Source organism: Felis catus, chromosome A2 (assembly GCF_018350175.1).
Source record: "Felis catus isolate Fca126 chromosome A2, F.catus_Fca126_mat1.0, whole genome shotgun sequence".
Taxonomy (NCBI): Eukaryota; Metazoa; Chordata; class Mammalia; order Carnivora; family Felidae; genus Felis; species Felis catus.
The window spans coordinates 115,479,827-115,506,672 of NC_058369.1; the positions used below are offsets into that span (position 1 = coordinate 115,479,827).

Genomic DNA, 26,846 nt, shown 5'->3' on the forward strand with positions numbered 1-26,846 from the left:
TATATGTCATCCCCAATTTCAAGTGATGGAAGAGGTAACTCCCCCACTTGTGTCTCCTTGGGAAGGGAATGTACAAGCACTGGGAAGAGCTGGTCATCTGAAGCACAGCTAAAGAAGCGCAATTGTGACATGGCCACGTGAGCTGTGGGTGAATGACTCAGTAAAGCAACAGCATCAAGTTGACAATGAGGTTGGAGATTGAAATTTTGTTTGATGAAGGATATTAAAGTAGGGTCCATAGGAAAAGAAGTCCGTTTAACTAGAAACGTGGAATCACAACATTGAAACGGTGCACATCTGAAAAGAGAATAGATGCTAAGAGTGAGTGAGTCAGAAGCACATGAGTTGTAAGAGCTTGAACTCCAGAGACCAGATCAGGCAAGACTGCTTAATACCATCACATGATCTGCCCTGAGGCACCCTGTATTTAATTAAAATAAGGAGTGGGGCGCAGCAGAAGCCAGAAGAGCACTGTTGTTCTTAGCGGGTGGAGCCAAGGGAGTTAAAAGTTAAACCTTGATTGCCTGGGTCTGTGAGAATTCAGCATGGAATGTTTCTCCTGTTTCCTGGGGTTGCTGCTGCTGCTGGCTGCAAGATTGCCTCTTGATGCTGCCAAACGTGAGTTACTGAGTTTCTGTGTTTAACCCGTTCTTTGTCAACTAGAAGGATGGATTGCCTGAAGTATTGTTACCTAGGCCAGAAGGGGACTTCCTGAATCTCCTCAGGAAACTTTCATGCTCATTCATTTCTTCTGGAAACACTTGGGAATGTTGAAACCACAGCAAAATGTCTCCAGCTCCAGCTTTTGCTTCCGGCTCTTGGAAAGTAATAGCCACGCAGCCCCTCTCTTAAGGAGCTTTTTTTCCATTGCACTGGCCACCTTCTCTTGCCACACTCAGGGATCAGGGAGGGTGGAGGTGTGAGGGGAACTGTCTCTGGCCTGAGAACAAAGCAATGGCTCCCACGAAATTTGGTCTGGTTTCTATCCAGTAGCGTAGTCAGCTCAAATGAAATGAGGCCTAAAATCTAGATCTGCTCACTAATCATCCCAGCCCAGAAGCCGTTGCTAGTCTTGTTGAGATTTTTTCACAGACCTGCAGGAGCTCCTTTTCGAGTGAGGTTACTAAGAGAAGAGCCGAAGCCCTGGGTCTCAATTCTAGTCCCACGTTAGAGGTTGGAGATTTTCTAACCATGCTGAGAGGCTCGGATCGATGAAACCAGAATCTTTGGAGATGGGCTTGGAGCCTCCTTGCTTAAAAAGCTCCTCTTGTAATTGGAATGCAAAGCCAGGGTTTCAGTTCCCTGCACTTGTGTGTGGCCCACTTGTCTGTCCAGGGGATGGGTGGCTGTGGCGGCCCCCCACGCTCCTGCAGGTAGTGTGCAGTGGGAGAGGGAAGGTCTCCCAGAAGGTCCACCCCACCTCACTGCAACAGAATAGGGACATTCAGTGATGAGAAGTCCGTGGGTCCTTAGGCACCTGGGTGTCTCCGCTTGACAGCTCAGACCCTGGAGCCTGCTTCTGATTCTGTGTCTCCCTCTCTCGCTGCCCCTCCCGCACTTGAGCTCAGGCGCGCGCACTCTCTCTCAAAAATAAACAAACAAAAAAAAAAACCACTTTAAAAGTCCAGGGGTCCTGATTGTGTCAGACCATTCCATGGGGTTTAGAGGGTGGGGGGAGCATGGTAGGCATGGGGAAGGGGCCAGTGTCTACCTCGTGCCCGTGTGTAGCCACTCTGCAGCTATTGCACTTACATCACTCAAGTACTCATCCCCACAACCACCACCTCGGAGCAGATGGTCCTCCCCCTATTCCACAGGTGTGGGAACCAAGAGCCCAGGTTTTTGCACCTGCTGGGCCCACTTGTGTGTGAGCAGGATCCTGGACACATGGGCTAGGCGCCCACACAAACCCTCTTTTTGCTCCCCTTCCTCCTTGTGGAGGGAAAAGTCCTTTAATTAGGTTGTCCTTGCAGGGTGGGATCCCGGCAGGAATGCTGAGTCTAGAGAGAGGAAGAGGGGGAGCTGCTGGTACCCGTGGAGTGCAGGCGAGATTCCCCAAGACTGGAGAGGCTCAGGAAGGGGTGAGGCTGAGAAGGGGCTGCTGGGGGCCACAGGGCCCCCCCAGGTGAGGGTGAGGGTGAGGGGCAGGAGCAGAGTGGCCAGAGGCACAATCCATTTTCCTAGTGGCTGAGCTCTCAGGCTTGGGCTGTGCTGGTCCCCAGAGACACCAGCCCTGCCATCTCTTATGACTGGGTCGGGGAAGAGGCACCCTGTCGTTGATGAGAGAGTCCAGACCAAGGATTTCACAGAGTCCTGAGGCTGGGAGGCTAGCACTGTGATGATCGCATTTCCTAGACAAGGAGCCTAGCCACGAAGAAGGCAAGTAACTTGCCCCAGGCTACACAGCAATTAAGAGGAAGAAAGCTCAAGCCAACCATGGTTCTTCCTGCTGTTGGACAGACTTGGGTTCCCTACCAGCTGTGGGACTGGCCCACAAGTGACTTAGCACCACTGAGCTTTCATTCCCTCATTTGAAAAATTGGGTAATGGGGTTCTTGTGACATTAGCTAACAGAAGGTGCTTGGGGTAGGAGTCCTACAAGGTAGCAATTGTGTTACCTCAATGTAGCTCCCAGGACAGAATTCCCTAGAGTCTGCAGTCGTAGGAGATAGAGGGACAGAGAAGTTGACAGTCAATGGAGACCCTGTGCCTAATTCTAGCCTTCTTTCCATCAGTGCTAATTTGTTCTGCTCAGTGAAACAGATTAGCCTGATCTTAAATATTGGCTGTGGGTTTGAGAAGAGTCCCAACTTCTTAAGCAAAATGTAACAAAACCTGTCATTCCTGTCTTCACCTTGCCCTATACTAAATATTCTGTCCAGAAAAAAATAAGGATGGGTAGAATTTACCATTGTATCAAACACCACGGGATTCCTTGCCCCTTTTCAATCATAGCCCTGGTAAAAAGGAGGCAAGAGTAGGTATCAATAAAGTTGTTAACAGCCAACCTGGCCACCACCTGTCTGCTGGTAGACACAGCAGAGATTCTAGAGTGGAGACAGAAAAGCCACAGGGGTGCTGCGTGGGATCCATTTTTTCCCTTCACTTCTAGCCCTGCCCTCCCCCCCACACCTCTTTTTTTCTTTTAAAACCTGCTTACTGTTAAGTGTGTCTTATTTTTTAATTTTTTTTTAATGTTTGTTTTTGAGAGACAGAGTGTGAGCAGGGGAGGGGCAGAGAGAGAGGGAGACACAGAATCTGAAGCAGGCTCCAGGTTCTGAGCTATCAGCAAAGAGCCCAACGCAGGGCTTGAATTCACAGACCATGAGTTCATGATCTGAGCCGAAGTTGGACACTTAACTGACTGAGCCACCCAGGTGCCCTGAGTGTGTCTTTTTTTTTTTTTTAATTTTTTTAATGTTTATTTATTTTTGAAAGAGACAGAGCAAGAGCAGGAGAGGGGCAGAGGGAGAGGGAGACACAGCATCTGAAGCAGGCTCCAGGCTCTGAGCTGTCAGCACAGAGCCCAATGCAGGGCTTGAACTCACGAACCATGAGATCATGACCTGAGTTGAAGTCGGATGCTTAACCATCTGAGCCACCCAGGTGCCCAAGTGTGTCTTATTTTTAATTTCACCTCTTGAGGTCCTTGTAGAGTCACATGCAGTTTTAAGAAATAATGCAAAGAGATTCTCCTATACACTTTATCCCATTTATCCCAATGGTAATATCTTGCAAAATGATTATACAGTATCACAGGCAGGGTCTTGATACTGATACAGTCAAAATACCAAACTATTCCAACACCATAAGGGGCCTTTCATACCCTTTTAAACCTACAACCCTTTCCTACCCCACCTCCTGCTCTGGCAACTGCTAATCCATTCTCCATTTTTATAATTTTGTTACTTCAAGGATGTTATATAAAGGGAACCATTACAGTATGTAATTTGAGGGCATTGGCTTTTTTTACTCAACATAATTTACTGAAGCTGTTGCATGTATCAGTAGCTCTTTTTTATCACTGGGTAGTGGTCCACAGTATAGGATATGCCACAGTTTAAACATTCTCCCATTGTGGGACATCTGGATTGTTCCAGTTTGAGCCACTATGAAGAAAGCTGCTACGAACATTCACGTACAGGTTTTTGTGTGATGATAAGTTTCCATTTCTTTGAGACAAATGCCCAAGAGTACAATTGCTTGGTTGCATGTTAATTGCATGTTTAGTTTTACAAGGAACTGCCAAACTGTTATCCAGAGTGGCTGTATCATTTTATGTTCCCACCAGCAATGTATGAGTGATCTGCTGTCTTTAACCCATGCCTACATTTGGTATGTTACCATTTTTTATTTAGTCATTTGGATAGGTGTATAGTAACATCCCATTGTGTTTTTAATGCATATTTCCCTACCGTTTAATGATACTGGACATGGTTTCATGTGTTTCTTCTGTCATCTGTACATTCTCTTCAGTGTAATATTCAGGTCTTTTATCCATTTTTAAATTAGATTGTTTTTTAATGTTGAGTTTGGGGAATTCTTTATATATTCTAGATATCGGTCCTTTATTGGAAATGTGGTTTGCAAATATTCTCTCCTAGTTTGTAATTTGACTTTTCATTTTCTTCACATGATATTTCACAGAGCAAAAGTTTTTCATTTTAATGAGGCCTAACTTATCTCTTTTTTTCTTTTATGGATCATGTTTTTAATGTCAAGTCAAAGAATTCTTGCCTAGTGTAGAGACTGAAAATTTCTCCTATGCTTTTCACTTTTTCAGAGCACCATTCATTGAAAAGGCTGTATTTCGAAACTCCATTGGGTTGTTTTTGCATCTCTGTCAAAAATCAGTAGGGTGTATTTGAGTTGGTCTATTTCTACATTCTCCATTCTGTTCCATGGACTTGTGTATCTATTCTCTGTCACTCTTTTAAGTTTCTATTTTTCCTTGACTGCTGACATTTAAAATCAGAGGAGAAACCCATGTTTTGATTATGTTTCCGGAAACACCGGCTTTCTTCTGGATCGAGGAAGAGGAAGACTCTTTGGAGCATTGAGAGAAATAGGTCCTGGGAATCAAAAGATGTGAATCTTCATTTCCCCTCCATGAAAGGTGACCTGAGTGAATCCTGTCACTTCTCTAGGCCTGAATTTCTTCATCTATAAACTGAAGTGATTTGAACTAATGTTAATTCTTTCCACATTGAGTATTATAGTACTCCATGACTCAATTCAAATGAATATCCACTTATAAACATTGATTGATAAACCTGCCTTCACCTAGTATCTGTTTCCAAATAAAAACAATCTCACAGACTCACAAGACATTTGGGTTTTGTCTTGTTTTTTCTCTGATTAGGAGGTCTTGAGAAGACCTGGCCTGAGGTTACACAGCCTGTTTAGTAACAAAATCAAGACTAGAAACCAAGTTTCATAACATTCACCCATTGTGAGATATCTGGATTGTTCAGTATTCATTTCAATATTCTTTTCCATTCCATCCGCCTCCCTTATAAGATGGAAACAACAGGCTGCTGTTCCCTCCACCTACCAAAAAGGAGAAATAAAAGACAGAGGTTAGTGGCATCCATTCAAAATGGCTTCTCTTACCACCTACCAAATACCACACCTTCTGAAAGTTCTCTTTAAGTATTAAAGAGAAGACAGGATTTCTGGTCCAGATGATACAAGACCATATGAATTGATGAGAGGAGAATTTAAGACCGTGTATCATTAGGGGCTGGCTGTGAGTTATAGACAATTAAGCTTTTGGTTGTGAATAACAAAATACTAAAAGGGTTTGAGCAAGACATATGTTACCTCAACCAGTACAGATGCAGGCAAAGCTAGATAGATAAAGAGCTCAATAGCATCAAGAACTCTTTTTGCATCCTCGGTGTATTGGCTGCTTCAGATCTGTGCCCTCATGATTAAGTATGGCTGTCGCAGCTCTGGGCCTCACATTATATTACCAACTCCCAGATCACTTCTGATGTGAACAAAAATGGAGGCTGTTCATTTTATTTTATTTTATTTTATTTTATTTTATTTTATTTTATTTTATTTTATTTTATTTTATTTTATTTTATTTTATTTTATTTTATTTTATTTTATTTATTTATTATGAAGGAGGAAAACCTTTCCCAGAAGCCCTCAGAAGACTTCCTCTTAGCTCTGAATGGCCAGGTTCTAATCATCTGCTCCTGCCCATACTGTAAAGAGAGCTAGGAAAGTGAGCCTTTGGAATTTTGAACTGTTAGAAGCTCTGTAATAAGAGGGGGAAGACAAGCAGGGGTGCAGGCTGGAATGGCTGGTAGGTAGGCAACCAACAAATCTGCTACAGTCCTCAAAGAAAGGAGAGACCACGTGAACCCTGGAATTGTCAGGCAAGGCCAAAAGACCAACTCAAGATGAGAAAGAATTTCAAAAGAATTAGAAGTTTTGTAAACCCTGGAACAACCACACAAAAGGATATAGCTAATAAGTCAGAAGAAGAGATAAAATAAACTAAAAAAGTAACCTCATAAAAAAAAAAGGAACAAGGAATAGATAGGACAAATAGAAAAAGAACAAGATGGTAGATTTAAATCCCAAAATATCAATAATTACATTAAATGTAAATTACCTAAACATGCTGAAGATTAAAAAAAAAACCCAATATGTTGTCTATAAGAAACCCACTTCAAATATAAAAACATAAATCAGTTAAAAATAAAAGGGTAGGGGGCACCTGGGTGGCTCAGTCGATTAAGCATCTGACTTCAGCTCAGGTCATGATCTCACAGCTGTGTGAGTTCAAGCCCCGCATCGGTTTTGCACTGACAATGCAGAGCCTGCTTGAGATTCTCTCTCTCTCCCTCTCTCTCTCTGCCCCTCCCCTCTTTCTCTCTCTCAAAAATAAACTTTTAAAAATCTTATAAAAAAATAAAAGGATGGAGAAAGATGTACCAGTTAATCACTAAACATTACTATCAAAGAGTTCTTCAGACAAGGAATATTACCAGACATAAAGGGCAATTCCTACTGGTAAGAGGATCAATTCATGAAAAAGCCTGCACAATTCTAAACCAAGCTTCAAAATACATTAAGCAGGGGTGCCTTGGTGGCTTAGTCAGCTGAGCATCTGACTCTTGATTTTGGCTCAGGTCATGAGATCAAGCCCTGCATCAGGCTCTGTGCTGGGCATTGAGCCTGCCTAAGATTCTCCCTTCTCTCTCTGTTCATTCTGTCTCTCTCTCTCAAAAATAATAAATAAGCAAAAAGTGATAGAACTGAGGAAATTGGCAAATCCCATAATTATAGTTGAAGATTTCAACAATCCTCTCTGAGTAATTGAAATAACAAGTGGACAGAAAATCAGTAGGAACATAGAAGTCTCAAAAAGCATTATCAGTGTGCCTGTGTGCTCGTTCGGTTAAGCGTCTGACTTTGGCTCAGGTCATGCTCCCATGGTTTGTGGGTTTGAGCCCCGCATCGGGCTGTGTGCTGACGGCTCAGGCCTGGAGCCGGTTTCACATTTTGTGTGTCTCTCTCTGCCCCTCCCCCACTTGTGTGCGGTTCCTCTCTCTGTCAAATAAATAAACATTTTTTAAAACGCTTAAGCATTGTCAACCAGCTCTTAACGTAAATGATATTTAAAAACCAACAACCGTAGGGGCACCTGGGTGGCTGAGTCATTTGGGCATCAGACTTCGGTTCAGGTCGTGATCTCACGGTTTGTGAGTTCGAGCCCCATGTCGGGCTCTGTGCTGACAGCTCAGAGCCTGGAGCCTGCTTTGAATTCTGTGCCTTCTTCTCTCTCTGCTCCTCCCCTGCTCATGTTCTCTCTCCCTCTGAAAAATAAAGATGAAAAACAAAAACAAAAAACAAAACCCCCAACAACTGTAGATTACACATTACATATGGAACATTTGCCAAGTCAGACCATATACTGAGCCGTAAAAAAATTAGATCGCTCAACATTGGGCTCTCCAGTACTGGTATGCATCTCTTGAAAACCTGGAGGCATTCCTCATCCTGGCATTCTTTTAGCCAAGAGAACATTTATCATTGGCAGCAGTGTTTTCCTAATTATATTGTATCAAATCCAATATTCAGAGACTATGTACTGAGAAACCAAATAATGGCTAAGAAATACTGATTTTCAAAAATTTTCCTTTAAATTTTACTCATTTAAACTTCAGAAAGAGGATCTGATTAGTTTTATTTAAGCTATTTCCAGTAGAAATTAAAAAACAAAAACAAAAAACAGAGTGCTTGGGTGGCTCAGTTGGTTAAGTGTCCAACTTCGGCTCAGGTCATGATCTCACAGTTCATGAGTTTGAGCCCCACAGAGGGCTCTCTGCTGTCAGCTCAGAGACTGCCTCAGATCCTCTGTCCCCCTCTCTCTTTACCCCTCCCTGCTCACTCTCTCTCTCCCCCTCTCTCTCAAAAATACATATTAAAAAAAAATTTAATACAAAAATAATTTCTATTTGTTTGACATATTGGAAATATCAAGTATTACTTTCCAAGCTTATGAAATGAAAAATTGCTTTAAGATAAGTACTAAATGAAGAATTAAATAGACAAAATAATTTGTTTTTCAAATACTGATATAGGATTTCATGATGTGCTGAGCAATGAAAGAACTTCTGGTTATATGAAGGAGTACAACCAACTCAGTGGTTGGTCTTCAGATGAAAATGAGTGGAATGAAAAACTGTATCCAGTGTGGAAAAGGGGAGACTCGAGGTGGAAAAACTCCTGGAAAGGTAAATCAGAAGATTCAAGGCAAACAACTATCATTTCTAAGTCAGTCTCATAGATTGTAGACTTGGAGATCCCATGGCTTGTGTTGCTTCCATGAACTACAGTACTCCAGTAAGTGGGAGGAACCTGGATTTAGCAATCTTTATCTGAACATGATCACTTTCTAAGTCACACACAAAAAAGTTTAATCTCCTCAGAAACTGGTAAGTTTGTAGTTCTTGGAAGAGTTTGGAGAGCAAGCAGGTTTAGCCTCAAATCTATTTACCTAATATGGGAATGGTCCTCTTCAGAAGATCTGAGACTCTGGAGTAGTTTTGACCATCTCAAAAGTGTGGTTTATCAGAAAGTGAGTATCTTACCATTTGCATGAAAGAATGAGTCCTTTTGAGTTTAAAAAATACAAACCTTTAAAACTTGTTTTTGTATAATCAAACAGGTTTTTTTTTTTAATTTTAAGTAAATGTTCTTTCTATGCTTAGATAATTCTTTAATTGGTTTGACTTTTTTTTTTTTTTTTTTTTTTTGTCTTCTAGAATGTTGTGCTCTGAAAGCAAAAGTTAGGAATCCAGAAAATAATTGATCATAAAGAGGCATAAAGATGGGAGGGTGCCTGCTGACTCAGTGGAGCACAGGACCCTTGATCACAAGGTCACAAGTTCAAGCCCCACACTGGCTGTGGTCCTTATTTTAAAAAAAGGACAAATATAAAATAAAATAAAATAAAATAAAATAAAATAAAATAAAATAAAATAAAATAAAGGCATAAGGATGCTCTGGTCCTTATTAGTGGATTTAACTCTTCTTTGTTTACTTATCAGTGAAAGGAAAAAGGTGCTTGATCATTAAGCTGCACTTTTTTATGTCCTAGGTGGCCACGTGCAGGCGATTCTGACCAGTGATTCACCAGCACTTGTGGGCTCTACTATAACGTTTGTGGTAAACCTGGTATTCCCCAGATGCCAAACGGAAGATGTCAGTGGCAACATAGTTTATGAGAAGAACTGCAGAAATGGTAAGGAATGTTACTCATGCCACAGGAACAGGCTAGTTCTCCTATTGGAGACCTATCTCATAAACCTAAAGGCTCACAGGTACTTCTGTATGTGCAAGATGCTATTATCTCATGTCACCCCCTACTCAAATTGGGTAACAGGGAGGGGTTCCCACATCAACATTAGCCAAACCCACTTGAGCAAACAAACTAATGGCTTTCTGCCTCCTGGAACTTTCTTCAAAAGTTACATTATCACTCTCAGCCTTCTCTTAGTGTCTAGTTGATTAGCCAGAAAATACATTGTTGATTCTCAGATTTTGGTTTGATTACTTGGAATTCTTTTGGCTACTCGGAGAATAGCCAGATGTTTACTGATGAGATTAATTTCTGCTCACAAGTATCACTTATGCAAATGTGTGGCTAACACAAATGCTCAGATGTGTATATTTTGGATTTGCTTTGCCCTTAAAGCAGGTGAGCTCTTTGTACATGTTAAAGAGCACAAATGAACACAAATGCATCAAGGGAAATTGTCTTGAGAACTGCACAGTCTCAAAAACTCTGAGCTAGTTACTGAGACTCTTTGATCATTGACAAGACTGTTAAATGCACTTATGATCTGATTGATTGATTGATTGATTTTGAAAGAGGGAGCTTGTGTGAGTGCAGGGGTAGGGGAGAGGGGCAGAAGGAGAGAGAGAATTCCAAGCAGGCTCTGTGCTGACAGCATGGAGCCGGTTGCAGGACTCAATCCCACAACCCTGGGATCATGACCTGAGCCAAAACCAAGAGTTGGATGCTTAACTGACTGAGCCACCCAGGCCCCCATGATCTGATTTTATTACTTACAACTTCTAATAGATTGTCAGTGTGTTCATTCCTTATTAAATTATCATCTTCCTATTAGGAATTGTACATTAGATTCTGTACAAAAGGATTTGATATTTTTAAACTGTTAAGTGCTTAATATTTTGTAGTAATTTTTCTCTTTTCTAAAAAAGCTGATTTTTATGAATATTTCAAATGACAATCTATCTCTCTGAGCATTTTTATATAAAGGAGTCTCAGTGACTTATGAAAATTTTTATATAATATCTATTACCACGAAAAGGAACTAGGGGATGGGGCGCCTGGGTGGGTCAGTCGATTAAGTGTCCGACTTCGGCTCAGGTCATGATCTCAGGGTCCGTGAGTTTAAGCCTCGCATCAGGCTCTGTGCCGACAGCTCAGCTTCAGATTCTGTGTCTCCCTCTCTGTCTGCCCCACTCTCGCTTGTGCTCTGTCTCTCAAAAAAAAAAAAAAAAAAATGAATAGATGTTAAAAAAAATTTTTTTAAAGGAACTAGGGATCTTTGAGGAAAATACTAATTCCAGGTCGAGGACAGGGAAAGTACCAGGTGAGCCTGCCCCAAAGTGCAGAAATGCTCAAGGACCAATGGGGACACATCACAAGGACACAGAAGCTAGCTTGAAGGGACTCTCACTAGCTATTTGGGACAATTTAAGAATTAAAAAACAATAATATTTTGATAAATAAAAAGTTTCTTCAAAAATATCAGTGACATAAAAAACCAAGAGGGTGAGGAAACTATTCTAGGTGAAAAGATATTTACCATAACCTGTTTAAAATGAAATATGTTGGGACACCTGCCTGGTTCAGTCAGTAGAGCATGCAACTTTTGATCTTGAGTTCGAGCCCCACGTTGGGTATAGAGCTTACTTTTAAAAAGAAAGAAGAAATATATCATATATACAAAAAAGTTGAAATCAGGGTATACTGAGTACACAAATACCTTCTACCTAGACTCAACAATTGTAACTTTTTTCCATATTTACTTCTATCTATTTTTTTTTCTGATCATTTGAAGAGACAAAATAGCCAAATGTTGTATGTGACCCTTGATTAGACTTTAGTAGGAGTTGTAATGATACTGAGGTTATGTAGGAGAATGTCCTTATTTTTAGGAGAAGCATGCCAAAATCTTTAAAAGTAGAGAGTCATTTGATGCCAAATGACTCAGGAAAGAAAAAAAGAAGAAGCTACAGAAAGCAGTACCAACATAAAAAGATAAAGAAAGCATCCGTCCATTTGGTTTGAATACAGTTGTGATTCAGAGAACCAATATTAAAAACAAATATATTGTGATATCTCTAGATTGAACCTTTCTAAATAATTGCTTTAGATGAAACTTTTACTGAAATGTAACCTATCTGCAGGAAACAGGCATACATATGCACCACCAGATGAATTCTGAATTTTAGGGTTTTAGTTGTCCAACTGTATTTATATTTATGAAAAATAGGAAAAGATGTTTAATTCAGTGATGAGCATTGAGCATTCTGAGCCCACATGACAAGCCTGGCTTGTGTCTTTCTCTGTTTAGATACTGGTCCATCTTCTGACCAGTATGTTTACAACTGGACGGAGGAGGTTGACTCGGGAAATGGCAACAGCCCAGGCCATCATAATGTGTTCCCTGACGGAAAGCCTTTCCCTCACCACCCCGGATGGAAGAGATGGAATTTTGTCTACGTCTTTCACACACTTGGTTGGACTTTTTACAAAACTCCCTTATCTGCTTCTTTACTTTCCCTCGAAAGTTTACCTTTTTTTCTCTTTTCTTATTCCATAATCAAGAATTCTAACACTAAGAGTTTCACAACAGTTACTTTGTTAACTTTTCTTAGCTGGGGTGGAGGATATGGAATAAAAATAAAATCTTGTTTAGCCTTAGCAAATCTTTGGGACACTATAGAATTGAAAGATGGAAAAAAACGAATTCAGCTTTCTTTTTTAAAATAAAACTACTCAATTTATTTCTGTCTAAAACAGCAATATGAAAAAATATTAGTATTTCTTTGAATGGCACACAGATGGGCATTTGATTTTTCCTTTTTTTTTTTTTTTTTTGTCAAGAGAATTTTTAAGAAGGAAACTTATGCTCTTTATAGGAAATGTGGAAAATACAGAAAAGTACAAATGAAAAATGCAAAGTACATAATTAACACCAGATGTTACCACTGTTAACACAATGGTGGGGTTTTTTTTTTGCTAGTATTTCTTAAGATTATACTGTATACACATTTTTGTTGAATATCATGAGCATTTGGCTATTATTAAAATTCTTTATGTACATTATTTTAACGACTGCATAATATTCCATTGTGTAAAAATAACATAGTCTAACTACTATTCTTCTTTGACATAGTCTACCTTCTTTTTTTTTTAAGCACAAATGTTATCCACTTTTGTTTTATTATTGTTGAAATGATTGTTTTTAGGAGGAGCAAATTTAGGTTATAATTAGCAAAACCGCTAAGTTCTTAGTTAAAAACATCACCAGGTCCCACCTCGCTCTGACGTACAAAGACTGCTACCAATCGTACAGGCTCTAAATTTCTAAATGTTTTGTCTTCATAAATTAGAGAAAGTTTCTTTGTCCAATTAACTCATTTATAAATCAAAACAAATATTAACAATGCACATCAGTTTAATGAAGTACAAAATATAGGTCAAATATTATGCCCATCTAGTTAAATCAGGGGATTGAAGGCTGGCTTTGTTTCACTGTCTTCACGGCCCTGGCAGTCAACTCACCAAATGTCATCATTTCTTTGACTTTACCATTTGCATGGAGTCGTGTATGCTCACTAACGCTCCATTCTCTTCTTAGCCCAGTTAACATCCATTAATTTAGCTAGTTAGGATGTCTTTATTAAAAATCAGCTTTCAGCCCAGAAATTGCCATTTTTCTAACAAGACTTTTGAATTTCCATATTCTGATGTCTCTGAGTTAACTGATAATCTCCTTCAACTACCAAGTGCTTCTGTGGTCTTTCAATGCCCAGGCTAACATTTTCCTCACGTATAACTAACTCCCCAAGAGATACCTTCTTCCCCTACAACCTCCAACAGAACTACCCCTGCATTTCAAGATAAAGGGGATCCCACATCACATCTCCCTGAGAAGATTAGTGTATTTTTCTGATACCTTTGACCATGTAATAAATATGGTCCTTAGTCATCCCCACAAGCATCCATCTTACCATCTCTGTTGTTCCGATCACACATCTATGCTGGGTGCTTCAATGGGATTAGAAAAACATCCCTGAATCCTGAAGGACAGAAATTACCTTCACTAGCTAGCCAGTGGTAGTTGGATTTATGTGAGGGCTGGAGAAAGAAAAAGAGTGAGTCAGGAGTGTCCTAGGAATGTGTTTATAGAACCACTGCATTATTTTTTATACTCTTTTTAATCACTTACTGACTGCATTTTTATACATGAATACTATTAGAAAGTGGAAGATTCTAGTCCCCTTAAAAAAAAAAAGCTCAATAATAGAGCTGAAATAGTAATATTGTTACAACAATAAGGTAGATTTTTGGATAATTTGTTTTAACTCCCTTGGACAATTTTCAATGAGAAACATATGTATTTCAAGTGCCTGATCACTTATAAAAACTTTTTTATTTGTAAACTAAGGACTAACTATATTATCCCACCAAACAGCTCTTTTCATTTTGACCAACTACATACAATTATATTTATTTAGTTGTGGGTTTGTTATAGAAGGTTTTACATGAAATAAGCACTATCTTCCTTTCTGAACCAGTTAGGACCACATCCCCATCCTGTTTTTCTTTTTCCAGAGCACTCTCTAAGTGGCAGTCACAAGTCGTTAAGAAACAACAACTTCCTAAAATGATCATGTAATGTGCCAATAACTAAAAATTTCCATCTTTTCAAAGGTCAGTATTACCAGAAATTAGGACGGGGTTCAGCAAGAGTTTCTGTAAACACAGCCAATGTGCCACTTGGCCCTCAACTTATGGAAGTAACTGTTTATAGAAGACACCGACGGGCATATGTTCCTATTGCAAAAGTGAAAGATGTGTACGTGGTAACAGGTGAGTCATGTGAACTCTAACTGATGGTGAAGCACTTAGTTCTGGTGACTAGTTGGTTAAGAAAGAGTTAGAGCCAAGTGTTTGGGTTAGGTTGTGATTCATATAGGTTCCTTCCCAGACTTTTATATTGTACCCCATCTATGATTCCAGAATAACTTGGGGAAACTTGTGTAGGAAAAGGGAAAATGATGCTGAATTATCCCTAATTTTAATTTTTTAACCTGAAAACATTATTGAAGTCATCCACTTAAAATCAAGCAATCATGTGTTCTTTCTATTTTTGGGTGTATTTTTTAGATCACATTCCTGTGTTTGTGACTATGTACCAGAAGAATGATCGAAATTTATCTGATGAAACCTTCCTCAGGGACCTCCCCATTATGTTCACTGTCCTGATTCATGACCCCAGTCACTTCCTCAATGAGTCGGCCATTTACTACAAGTGGAACTTCGGGGATAATACTGGTCTGTTTGTTTCCAACAATCCAACTTTGAATCATACATATGTGCTCAATGGAACCTTTAACCTTAACCTCACTGTGCAAGCTGTGGTGCCTGGACCCTGTCCTTCACCTTCACCCAAACCTCCAAAACCCACCTCTTTTCTACGTAAGTGTTTCCAGGTGATCTTTGGGGCGGGGGGGGGGGGGTTCCTTAACACCTAAGAAACACACACACACACACACACACACACAAGAACATAGGTTACATAATTACATCACTAGTTTAAAGGATCGTGTAGAAACTCTGCAGTGATGCCATTCTGTACCTGTTATTCTTTAACTACTTTATCACCATTTTAAGCTGTTAGAATAGAGAAAACAGGAGAGCATGTTTAAAGTCATTTTGCAAGTAGAATTTCATGACTTGTGCGCAGTTCTTTGAACTTCCTAATTTGTACTGGTCCTCGTTATGTGTAGAGATGCTTTCCCGGTCTGGCCCATCACATTTCTGTTTTTCTCCCATTTTTTCTAGCTATGAGAGGACACCTTGTCCCCTTATAAACATTCAGGCCATCCCCACTTCCAATCTCCTCCCTGCCCTGCCCACATCCACCTAGTGTCCCATGAAACACAGCCGTGCTTGAAAGTAGTTTCCAAATGGCCCAAGAAAGAATGTACCTTGAGAGTATTTCTCAGTGAGCAAGCTGAACAGACTCCAGACATAAAAATTGTTCTGGATATAAGGCATAATTAATTAAATCCCACGCTCTACTGATAGTATATAAGGACATTCAGGAAGTTGTTAAGAGTCTACTTTGGAAAGTGTTAGCTTGCATCTGATGCCCCATCCTACCCTACATTATTACATCTTAGCATCACTTTATCAGGGGCAGGGTAATAGACTGGCATCCCCCTCACTGGTCACAAGAGGGCGCCATCCCCAAGCCCAGAGGAAATACTCCATCACGACGTCCAGACTTGTTGCAATTCTTTTTTTTTTTTTAACCAAATAATAAGCGTTATAATAGTGTGTTATTAATAAAATTAAATCTTGTTAAGTCTGGCCTAGCTAAATCAAGACAATACAAGTCATTACTGATTTTGATTCATTCTTCTTTGAAACGTTTTAAATTACAAAATTAATGCATGCTCCTTAATAAAAATTCAAGCGATGGAGAAGTCTAGAATAAAAGTGAAACTCCCTATTCACATTCTCCTCCCAAGCATTAAACTTTGTTAATAGTTGAGAGCGTTTTTTCCAGATCTTTCTCTATGCATCACAAACATATTCTATAAATATACATAGGTGTTGTTGGTTTGATTTTTATGTAAATGAGCTCATGTTATATATATGGTTCTGTAATTTGCTTTTCTTCACTTAACAAACATCATAGACATCGTTCCCTTGTCAGTTCATATAAATATAACTCACTTTATTCAATGGCTACACAGTATTTCGTTGTAGGTATAAACACAGTATATAAGTACATAGGGTGTATAAACATATAATTTATTTAACCATTCTCTTATTGACACTTGATTAGGTTAATCCTAATTCCAGTTAGAAATATAACTGCACTGAATAAATCTAATCATATAGCTTCATTCTGGTATTTCTGTAAGAATATCTTTTTCTATAATTATTGACGATCTTCTTTATAAGTAAGGAGACCAGGTATAAAATTCAAAATACATTGTAGATGCCTGTAATTTTAGAACTGTCCAGAAATTCCTAAATGGTAAAGGATTTAATGTTAGTTTATTTAACATTCATTTTTTTAAGTTGCATTTTTATTAAGCTGTTTTTCTTAGAATGTATTTATATCACACAGCATTTATAAAAAAAATATGTTTTAAGTCACTGAGAGGGTATTTCAAATTTTTGTATTGTTTCCATAGGCTGGATCACTAGATGAGTTAGTTACATTTTATAGTGAAGGGAAGCTTCACTATAAAGCCTGGCTTTATCTAATTGGTCCTTTAATTATACCTTGATTTTACAGATACATGGATATAGACTTGACCTTATAGATATGTCTACAAAATTCCATATGCGTTTTTACAAGCATTCTACCAAAGGTAGAATCCTTAACTTTTGTCATTTGGGCGTTTTTTAAAAGAAGTTTTATTTTAAAAGATGGCAGGGTCATGATTCCATGTTCTAACTTGATAATTTCTGCCTGTTAAGGGGTCCAGCCATCTTTAATACCCAACGCAAAAGAAATCTCTTGCTGTGTCTCTTTTCCAAAGCGTGTGCCATGCAGCAGTTGTTTCCAGAGAAGCTCTGGGAGTCACTCAGAGAAGGCCCTCTGAACAAAGGAGAGTCACAGGGCACATCCATCTACCCACTAAAGGCTCAGAGGAGCCCTGGAGAAATCTCCCAACCGGCTTCATACCTACATGTCACTACGTTAGGGTGCAGCTCGTCTGAAGTTCTGATGCCCTTCCCACCCCCCAACTAGGTTCACTTTCATGCCTTTTGAAATTGTCAGTATCCTATTTTCCTTCCAGTATTTTATTTTAGCAAAGGAATACCAACACCATAATTAGAGCTTTTAAAATTGTAACTAATAGAGCATTAAATTCTTTGCCTTAATCATGTTCGACAAGTCATTTTCTTTTTTCAATGTTTATTTATTTTTTTTTGAGAGAGTGTGTGTGTGCACAAGCAGGGGATGGGGCAGAGAGAGAGGGAGAGAGAATCCCAGGCAGGCTGCACACACAGCACAGAGCCCAATTCAGGGCTCAATCTCACGACTGTGAAATCGTGATGTGAGCCGAAATCAAGAGTCACCCGCTTAACTGATTGAGCCACACAGGTGCCCCTGGGTTATTTTCAAAGTGTCTGGTATTCATTCCTTTCCTTCCCCACACCTCAGCCCGTCAACTGCTGCAAGACTTTTAGAATGTAAGCTTTGGAGCTATGAAACACCCAAACAGGAAAAGAACTACCTTTCTCTTTGTTGCTTGCTTCTTAATCTCTTTTGCACCAAACTTCCCGTCTGTAATTATGTATCTATATATGTTATAGCATATCTACATCTAAATAGATGTATGGAGACACAGCTTGGGACAAGGAAACATATTCATTAAGGACTTCCTATATGGCAGGCATAGTTCAACCTCAGTGGATCAGGAGGTGTTGTTCCTATTTTATAGATGAGCAAATTGACGCAAGGACAAGTTAAATGATGTGCCCACGGTCTCAAACAGCCAAAACCAAGAGACCTGAAGTCGAGCCCAGAACACCTGCCTCAAAAATTAAACTGTGCTTTTATCGATTACAGCCTGCTTGATTTAATCATGATTGCTGTATCACACATTTTAATATGGCTTCTGGGGCGCCTGGGTGGCGCAGTCGGTTAAGCGTCCGACTTCAGCCAGGTCATGATCTCACGGTCCGCGAGTTCGAGCCCCGTGTCGGGCTCTGGGCTGATGGCTCAGAGCCTGGAGCCTGCTTCCAATTCTGTGTCTCCCTCTCTCTCTGCCCCTCCCCCGTTCATGCTGTGTCTCTCTCTGTCTCAAAAATAAATAAAAAAACGTTAAAAAAAAAAATTTAATATGGCTTCTACCTTTCATTTGATTCCTGTGTTTCAAGAAGATACAGGATTTGGTTTACTTATATAATTTAATAATTATAATGCCTCAAAGCTTTCACATCTACATGAATCATTACATGGTTCAAATTTCTGCAGTGATTTGATAGTATAGAACTCTTGATGTTTTTCTAAAGCGCAGGTAGATGTTTAAATTTTTGGTTGTCATGTACCTGTTTATATTTTTGGTTATTATGAATTATGTACGTGTTTTACATTCTCAGCAACTAATCTAAAATCTTATTATTCCAACTCTCCAGCATCAGCTAGTGACAACCCTCTGGAGCTGAGGGAGAGTCCAGATGAAATGTGCCAGATTTACAGATACGGTTACTTTAAAGCCACCATCACAATTGTAGGTAAGAGCAGCAGGGGGAAGGATGTTAGAATCTACCTTGGGCCACCCTCCTGCTCTGCTGAGTCTGGAGAGATGGGGGCAGGGGCACCCCCTCTGTTCAAGGTGACATCACACGTGCCCAGGCAAAGACTGTACTAGTGTCTAGATTCCCACCTGCGTCCCCGGCCTTCCTTAGACATTCTGGTGGAAATGAGGCCAGCATAAGGCCCACATGCTAAGGAGCCTGATCCCCACACTGTGGAGTCCAGAAATTGGAATGAAGGTGCTTTGAAGAAAGGGCAGTAGCAAGTTCCCAAACATCCACTTTGTTCCTCTAGCTGATTTCACAAAGTCAAACTTCTCGTGTGTAAGAAAGGGCCACCAGAGATGGCTGTGCACCATGGGCACTGCCCACAGGTACCCCACAGAGAAGACAGGTGGGGGCTGAAGCCCAAGTTGCGCACGTGGGGCTGAGAGAAGGTGGCCAAGGCCTGAGCCTGAGGACTACATCTTCCCAGGAGGTAGCTTTTTCTGAAATTCTTGCCCAGAAGGAGTGCTGCCTTCTGACACATCCACAGATTCCAGAAGTGAAGAGCTGGCCTGGAACGAAGAACAGTTCAGTTCGGTTCAGTTCAGTTCAGTTCAGTCCAGTTCAAGCTGTGGGGTAGATTCCCAGGTCTGGTGTGCTTCTGGTGCGGGGAGAAGGCTGTGTCTCCTCCATTTTGTGTGGCTTTCTGGTTTATTAGGTAACAGTTTGGTTTGGCATCTGTTGTATTTTGATTTGTTTTTCTCTGGGGGCTGTTTTGTTAGAGGGAATTCTAGAGGTTAACATCGTCCGGATGACAGATGTTCTGATGCCCGTGCCACAGCCTGACAACTCCCTGATGGATTTTGTCGTGACCTGCCAAGGAACGTGAGTACACGTCAGCCAGAGGAGCGGGTCAAGGCCTGAGCAAAGGCCTTAACGCCGTCTCCCCTTCCAAGTTGATTTAGATTCCTGATTTATCAGTCAGCCACGACAAGGAAGGGCCCTATGAGGCGCTCTGACGCGCACAGTTTTGCTGGAGTTAAGCGATGTTCATTACCTTTAACTGTTGATGAAATTGAATAATAATGATTGATTGAATACTTAACTGTGTTCTTAACATTTTACATCTGTTTTCATATTGAATCCTTACCCAATCCCGAGTCTCCTCATTTTACAGATGGGCCCACTGTGGCACATGGTGCCCCGAGATGGTGGGTACCTGCAGAGCATGGTTCATAGGCTGGGACCTGGTTCGGAACCCAGCTCTTAGGTCCCTGAGGCCCCTCTGAGTGGTGGGAAACCAGTGTGGAATGGCCATGTCCTAGTGATAATTAATAAGAAGGGACAGATAAGAAGCTTGGGAGAGGGGAGGGATGAGGATGGCAGAAAATTGGGAAAAACCTAACGGAGGAATGAAGCCAGCTGAGAAGAGTGCTTGTCCTCCATGCCACCCATGCCTCACCAGCCCCGGCATCAGAGCTTGGTCTCTGCTTCCGGGAGGGCCACTCACGGGTGACACAGTGGCTAAGACAGTAATGCATGGCCACTTTGCCTCATGGTTGTCAAACCTCACTTATTCAAGTCCCAGATCCACCTCTGCTTGTGTGACCCGGGGCAAGTCTCTCCCCTTCCTGAGCTGGTTTGTCACCTGCTACACTAGGCTAATCTTACTTTCTTTATCAGGTCATTGAAAGGAATAGGCAAGGTCATGTCACACATCTGCAGCTCTGTGCCTTGCACGTAGTAAATACTGCATAAATAGTTCCTGTTGCTGTCACTGTTGTACCTCTGCAGGTACCCAGGCAGGGCCAGCTCTGGCATTTAATAATATATTTGCCAAACACCTAAGCCGTCTGTATCTGCAGGCATTCTAGGGAGCTCAGATGTGGAGGAATGACTTGGGCTTCACACAGTTTCCAACAGCCCCTTGCCTTGGGGGTCATGATTTTTTTCTCCTCCACCCCCAGGGCCACACCTTTCTGAGGATACAGGGGAAGCAGTAGCTCACACCCAGGCTTTTTAGGAATAAATTATATGTGACAATTTGACATCATATAGTTTGATATTCTTATATTGTATGCAAGAATAAAATAATAAAGTGGAATTCAGTTTTATAGATGCATAATGATTGTGATTGTCCCTTCTAAACTGATATGACATCTCTCTCCCTTGGTGCCATTTGTACCCTCAGAATCCCCACAGAGGTCTGTACCATAGTTTCTGACCCGACCTGCCAGCTCGCCCACAGCACAGTGTGCGACCCTGTGGATGTGGACGTGGCTGGCATGTGCTTGCTGACCGTGAGAAGAGCCTTCACCGGGTCTGGGACATATTGTGTGAACCTCACCCTGGGTGATGATACCAGTTTGGCCCTTACGAGCACCCTCGTCTCTGTCCCTGCAAGAGGTAAGTTTTGTTTTATGTTGTATGAACATTTCATATTGCGGTAGAGTGTGTGTCTCATACTAAAGCCATTCAAGTCTTTGTTGTCACTGTTTGATATTCAGTGCAAAAATCATTGAACTACCGTTAATGTGGATTTCAGAACTGGCATTAAAGTCCAACAGCAAATCTACTTAGGGCAGGGATGAGAGAGAGAGAGAACGAGAGAGAGACCCAATGAAATAATGACCAAAGGAAAATCGTTTGATGAAAAAAATCAGCTGTGATCATGGACCAGTAATAATGGGATACGATCACTGCATGTTCGAAGAGATTTATGTTTCAAGGGAAAAGTGTAAAGCCCAACATCAAAAAATAACAATGTTCTTCAATTAAACTATAAAAGGGGGAGACTTGTGTCATGTTTTCATTAGAATCCACCTCGGCAAAGACATGAAGCCGAGAAGAAAAATGAGAAACCAAGTGGGCTCCCGGCTCCTTTCTAACTTGCCATATGTCTCCTCTTTCCCTTCCCAAATTCTAGCAAGCATTACAGCGTGACAGTGACAAACCAACCTATGTAGTCCTCACATGTTCACCAGCAAATCTCCTCTCCTCTCTGCCCCCTACTGCCTGGAGAGCTAAAATGGTAGCAGAGTGGACTAAAGGATTTCTTTGAGAGATGTTCATTTACTGGTGGCTTCTAATTTTCCCCAACCACAAATTAGAACTCCACCTGGTGAGCCCAACTGAATTTCACTTGTAATCGACTTTGTTATAAGATACTGCTTTATCTCCTAGAAGAAATGCTTTGTGGTGGAATGGAACGAGAGATTAAATTGTGTACACATTACAGCACTTATTTTGCTCCTTAATTTGAACCTTGCCAGGTACAATCTAATGACTCACAAAGAACTCCTTTGGGGGGGGGCGCCTGGCTGGTTCAGTTGGTTGAGTGTCCAACTCTCGGTTTTGGCTCAGGTCATATCCCAGGGTTGTGGGATTGAGCACCACATCAGGCTCCATGCTGGGCATTGAGCCTGCTTGGGATTCTCTCTCTCTCCCTTTGCCCCTCCCCATACCTCACACGTGCTCACTCGCTCTCTCTCTCTTACAAACAAAAACAAAAAACCAGACAAACAAACAAAACAACTCCTTTGGATCTGGAGCCTATCTCATAAGGTAAAATGTACTGAAATATATATTTGCTCATTAACCATATAAAAGGCAGCTTTAACTTCCTTGAAAGAAGAGCTTAAGTAGTCATACATATAATTATTTGTATGAGAGCTTACAGTTGGTGAGATCTAAGGTATAGATTAAAAAAAAAAAAAAACAAGGATACAAAGGTACCCTGCTTCCTCCAGGACAAGATGCACTGGGACCGGGGTGGAGAGCGGGGAGGGCAAGGAAGAAGGAGGCATGCTGGAGGCCCTGGACCCAAGTGAGCCCCTGTCTTCAAAACTATTGCCTCCAGGAGCTGCCACAGTTACTCCTCTTGTGCTGCTGTGGGGTTTTTTTAGAACAACGTTTTAGGGTCATAACCTATTCTATGAAGCTTCCTCAGTGCTGGCAAACCACTGTTCTCTTATCTGGATTAGATGTTTAGATGTTTGCTTTCCTTTAATTCTCCTTGCAGTGAGTGATAACTTTAGGTGACCTGAGCCATTTTCAAAATCTAAATAAAGGAAGCTCAGAAAGAGAGCCTTTAATCCAGTGGGGATTGTAACTTGATGGCTTGGGTTTCAAAGTTGGAATTTCAGAAATATCCTTGTTCAAAGGCAAACCCATGTACTTTGAGCAGAAATGACTTTTATTCATTGATCCCATGAACATTTGTGAAGCACCTGCAATTCTTTCAACAAATATTCATTGAGCATCTACTCTGTGTCCAACAGAGATCTAGGCAGGAGATACACAGTTCCAGACGAGTGGGGGAACCAGATGAAGAAGATTCCCACTTTTGTGGGCAGAAAGAGCCAACAAATAAGATGACATTGTGAAGAGGGGTGCCTGGGTGGCTCAGTTGGTTAAGCGTCTGACTTCAGCTCAGGTCATGATTTCACAGTTTATGAGATCAAGGCCAGCATTGGGCTCTGTGCTGACCTGCTTCGGATCCTCTGTTCCCCTGTGTCTTGGCCCCTCCCCCATTCTCTCTCTCTCTCTCTCTCTCTCTCTCTCTCTCTCTCTCTCTCTCTCTCTCTTCTCAAAATAAACATTAAAAAAAAAAGTAGAAGAAGACACTGTGAAGAAAATAAAACCAGGCGGGAACATGGAGAGTAATAAGTATGGGAGAGAAAGGGGTCAAGGTCAGCTCTCTAGATTGGAGGCCAGGGAAAGTCCTGCCCACCCAGCAGCATCTGCTTGGTGAAGGGCCTCCTTTGAACTGAAACCTGAATTTCAAGAGTGGGCAGCCCATTTAGATCATTGTAGACCAGCGGTAGGGCTTGGGTCTTATTCTGTGTGTGAGGGTAGCCACCGGCAAGTTTGAAGCGTGATCTGATTGATGCTTTTAAAGATCATTCTGACTGCTGAGTGAAGCAAGGATCCCTGGAAGGTAAAAGTGGAAGCAGGTAGACAAGAGGTCCTCTTGGGGAGAAGGCTGGTGGCTGGGACGGCAGTGGTGGCTGAGGAGATGGAGGAAAAATAGATAAACCCCAATCATACTTTAGTGGTAGTGATGAGACTAGTTAATTTGCCAGTTTCCAGGAATACAGAGAATACATAACCCCTCTTTTGTGGCTCTTGTAATCTAGTGGGAGAGAAACATGGGTAAAGCAGTAATTGCAACACAATGTGATCGAGGCAGAGGAAGAAAGGCAGGTAGAGGAGTGACACAGCCAGGTGTCGTGACCCAGTTCCCTCATGAATGTCTGGAAGGCACCCTGAGGGGTGAACACTTGAGAGGAGCCAGGGGAAGGACAGCCTTGGCAGAGGGCATGGGGATTTGTAAGAGCACGGGGAGGATAGGCAACTCCCAGGATTTTTAGAACCGCTGGAAGGGAGGTGGTGGGAGATGAGGCCAGAGGAGTGGCCAGGAGGGGCATGGAGCCCTTCACCTTGTGGGTGCTGCAGGGTCAGCTGAGACCTGAGCAGGTGTCTCCAGGACATGACATCTCTCTTCGGAGCCCTTTAACACGGTGTTCCAGACATGCTAACTCATTCTCTAAATGGAAGATAACCTGACCCAAAGACTATGTATTATTTAATGGAAAAGATTACTGAAAGCCCAGAGGGAGCCATGTATCTTCTGATAGCAACTTTCCTCATTTATTTAATTGCATTATGAGTAGCATGTCCTCTAGGTGGAAGATGTCACTAATACTGTCTTGCTTCTGTTTTAAGACTCACCTTCCCCTTTAAGAATGGCAAATGGTGCCCTGGTCTCCGTTGGCTGCTTGGCCATATTCGTCACTGCGATCACCCTTTTGGTGTACAAGTAAGTTGCTGCTTTTAACACTTTAAGTTCCCATAGTATATTGTCAAAACTTCTGCATATTTCTGCATAAATGGGCCATTTTCCCTATTTTTTGCTTTTAAACATTCTGTGTAGGTGAGGAAAATCTTCCATTGAATGATGAATACCAAACTAGATTATTAATTTTTCTATGGTTTATTTTTAATCCTCAAAATGCTACCAGACATGAGTAACTACAAAATTGTGTCAGCTTAATGTTTAACATATAATCGCAAATTATAGTAGGCAGGCATATTTCTTGAATGAAGAAGGGAAAATAACTATACTTTCATAAGACATCAGTGTTTTAAAAGCTGTGGATTCGGTTAAATGGAATTAACCCTTTTACACTTGGCATGTAAGATTGTAGAAAGTAACAATTCCAGCTGGAGATCTATTTTTAATCTGTCTAACATGTTGTTTTCAGAAAACGCAAGGGATACAAACTGATAGAAAACAGTACTGGGATCGTAGTCAAAGGCAATGGCCTCGGTGTTTCCCTCAACCGTGCAAAGGCCATGTTCCGCCCTGGAAACCAGGAAAAAGATCCACTGCTCAATCACCAACCGGGAATTCTTTAACTCTTCAGCTTTATTTCTGACCAACAGCTTACTCCAGTGCCATTTATGTGAGCTGTGCCAGAATTGATGACTATTAACTTTTTTTCCTAAAAATTATTATTAAAATATATATTGTGGCTTAGGGAGGTCCAAAGGTTTTTTGGGGTTTCGTTTTGTTTTGTTTTTTTTTATGGGCTAAATGACATTTAGAGAAGTAGAGAGGAATTATACTGTGCACAACCTCAGCCATGTTACAGAACTGATAAAACCAGTTAGCAGTGCTTTTTTTTCATTATGATGTATGTTTCAGTTATAATGTGTTAGGTGATTAGTGGGATAGATACACTCTGTCCAAAGAATAGGGGGAGAAGATACTATTCATTAGAGTCTTGCCTAGGTTCACTGGAAGGAGAGGCTGGACACTTTCTAGCTATCCGTATAACCAAATGCATAACTCCAATGTATTCCTGTTCTTAAGATCGTGTTCCAACCTAACTGAATTCTACTTCAATGAACATGCATGAGCTCCCAGCAAAACAGCAACAAGCCAAACATGCTTCTTATACTAAAAAATGTGTATATACTAATCTCATAAATAGGTGTGAATATTTTTGTGACAACCTACCTTGCCCAGATGTGTAAAGGAATGGTATTCACCCAAGGGGTACCTGGGTGGCTCAGTCGGTTAAGTGTCCGACTTTGGCTCAGATCATGATCTCACGGTTCATGGGTTCGAGCCCCATGTCAGGCTCTGTGCTGACAGCTCAGAGCCTGGAGGCTGCTTCAGCTTCTGTGTCTCCCTCTCTCTCTCTGTCCCTCCCCCACTCATGCTCTGTTTCTATCTCAAAAATAAATAAACATTTAAAAAAAGTTAAAAAAAAAAAAAAAAGGAATGGTATTCACCCATTTATTCCATGGAAATTTATTTAGCACTTTCTGGGTATCAGGCATGTTGCTAGGTACCCGGCCCTGCACTCAGAGTGTTTATATTCTTGTGTATATATCTGGATTTCTGTACACTCTGGTGCATGTATTTGAAATTATACATTATGATTTTCCAAAAAGGAGGCCCATGCTTTTCCTATTGGTTTTCCTATTTAAATGATATAGTAACTTGATCAGTAAGGGTTTTACCTCCATTTGTAACTAAAACTACCATATGTCAGACAAGGCCTTCTTTTTCTCTCCTTCCTGAAAAATAAAGTGTGAAAAGAGGTAAGATCTTAGAATTGTAATTATTTTTCCAATTTGTTGTTTGCCTTTCTAGTGCATTATAGTTTTGACACATAAAAAGCTGTTTAATGCTGCCCCATGGAGTACTGATACTTTCATAAGTATTTTATATTTAAAAATATATACAGTATGTTAAACTTCAATAAATTTAATA

General features: G+C 41.0%; 1 protein-coding gene across 1 annotated transcript; it reads left to right on the top strand.

Annotated features, from left to right (window-relative positions):
- The first annotated feature begins 432 nt into the window (after positions 1–432).
- GPNMB (glycoprotein nmb) lies at positions 433–26,678 on the top strand. Its single transcript, XM_003982845.5, has 11 exons — positions 433–618; positions 8,604–8,756; positions 9,623–9,766; positions 12,132–12,296; positions 14,498–14,656; positions 14,954–15,265; positions 18,956–19,054; positions 19,843–19,945; positions 21,252–21,466; positions 24,788–24,881; positions 25,327–26,678. Exons 1-11 carry the CDS (start codon positions 546–548, stop codon positions 25,478–25,480), a joined length of 1,671 nt encoding a protein of 556 aa, XP_003982894.1. The 5' UTR covers positions 433–545; the 3' UTR covers positions 25,481–26,678.
- Positions 26,679–26,846: the final 168 nt, after the last annotated feature.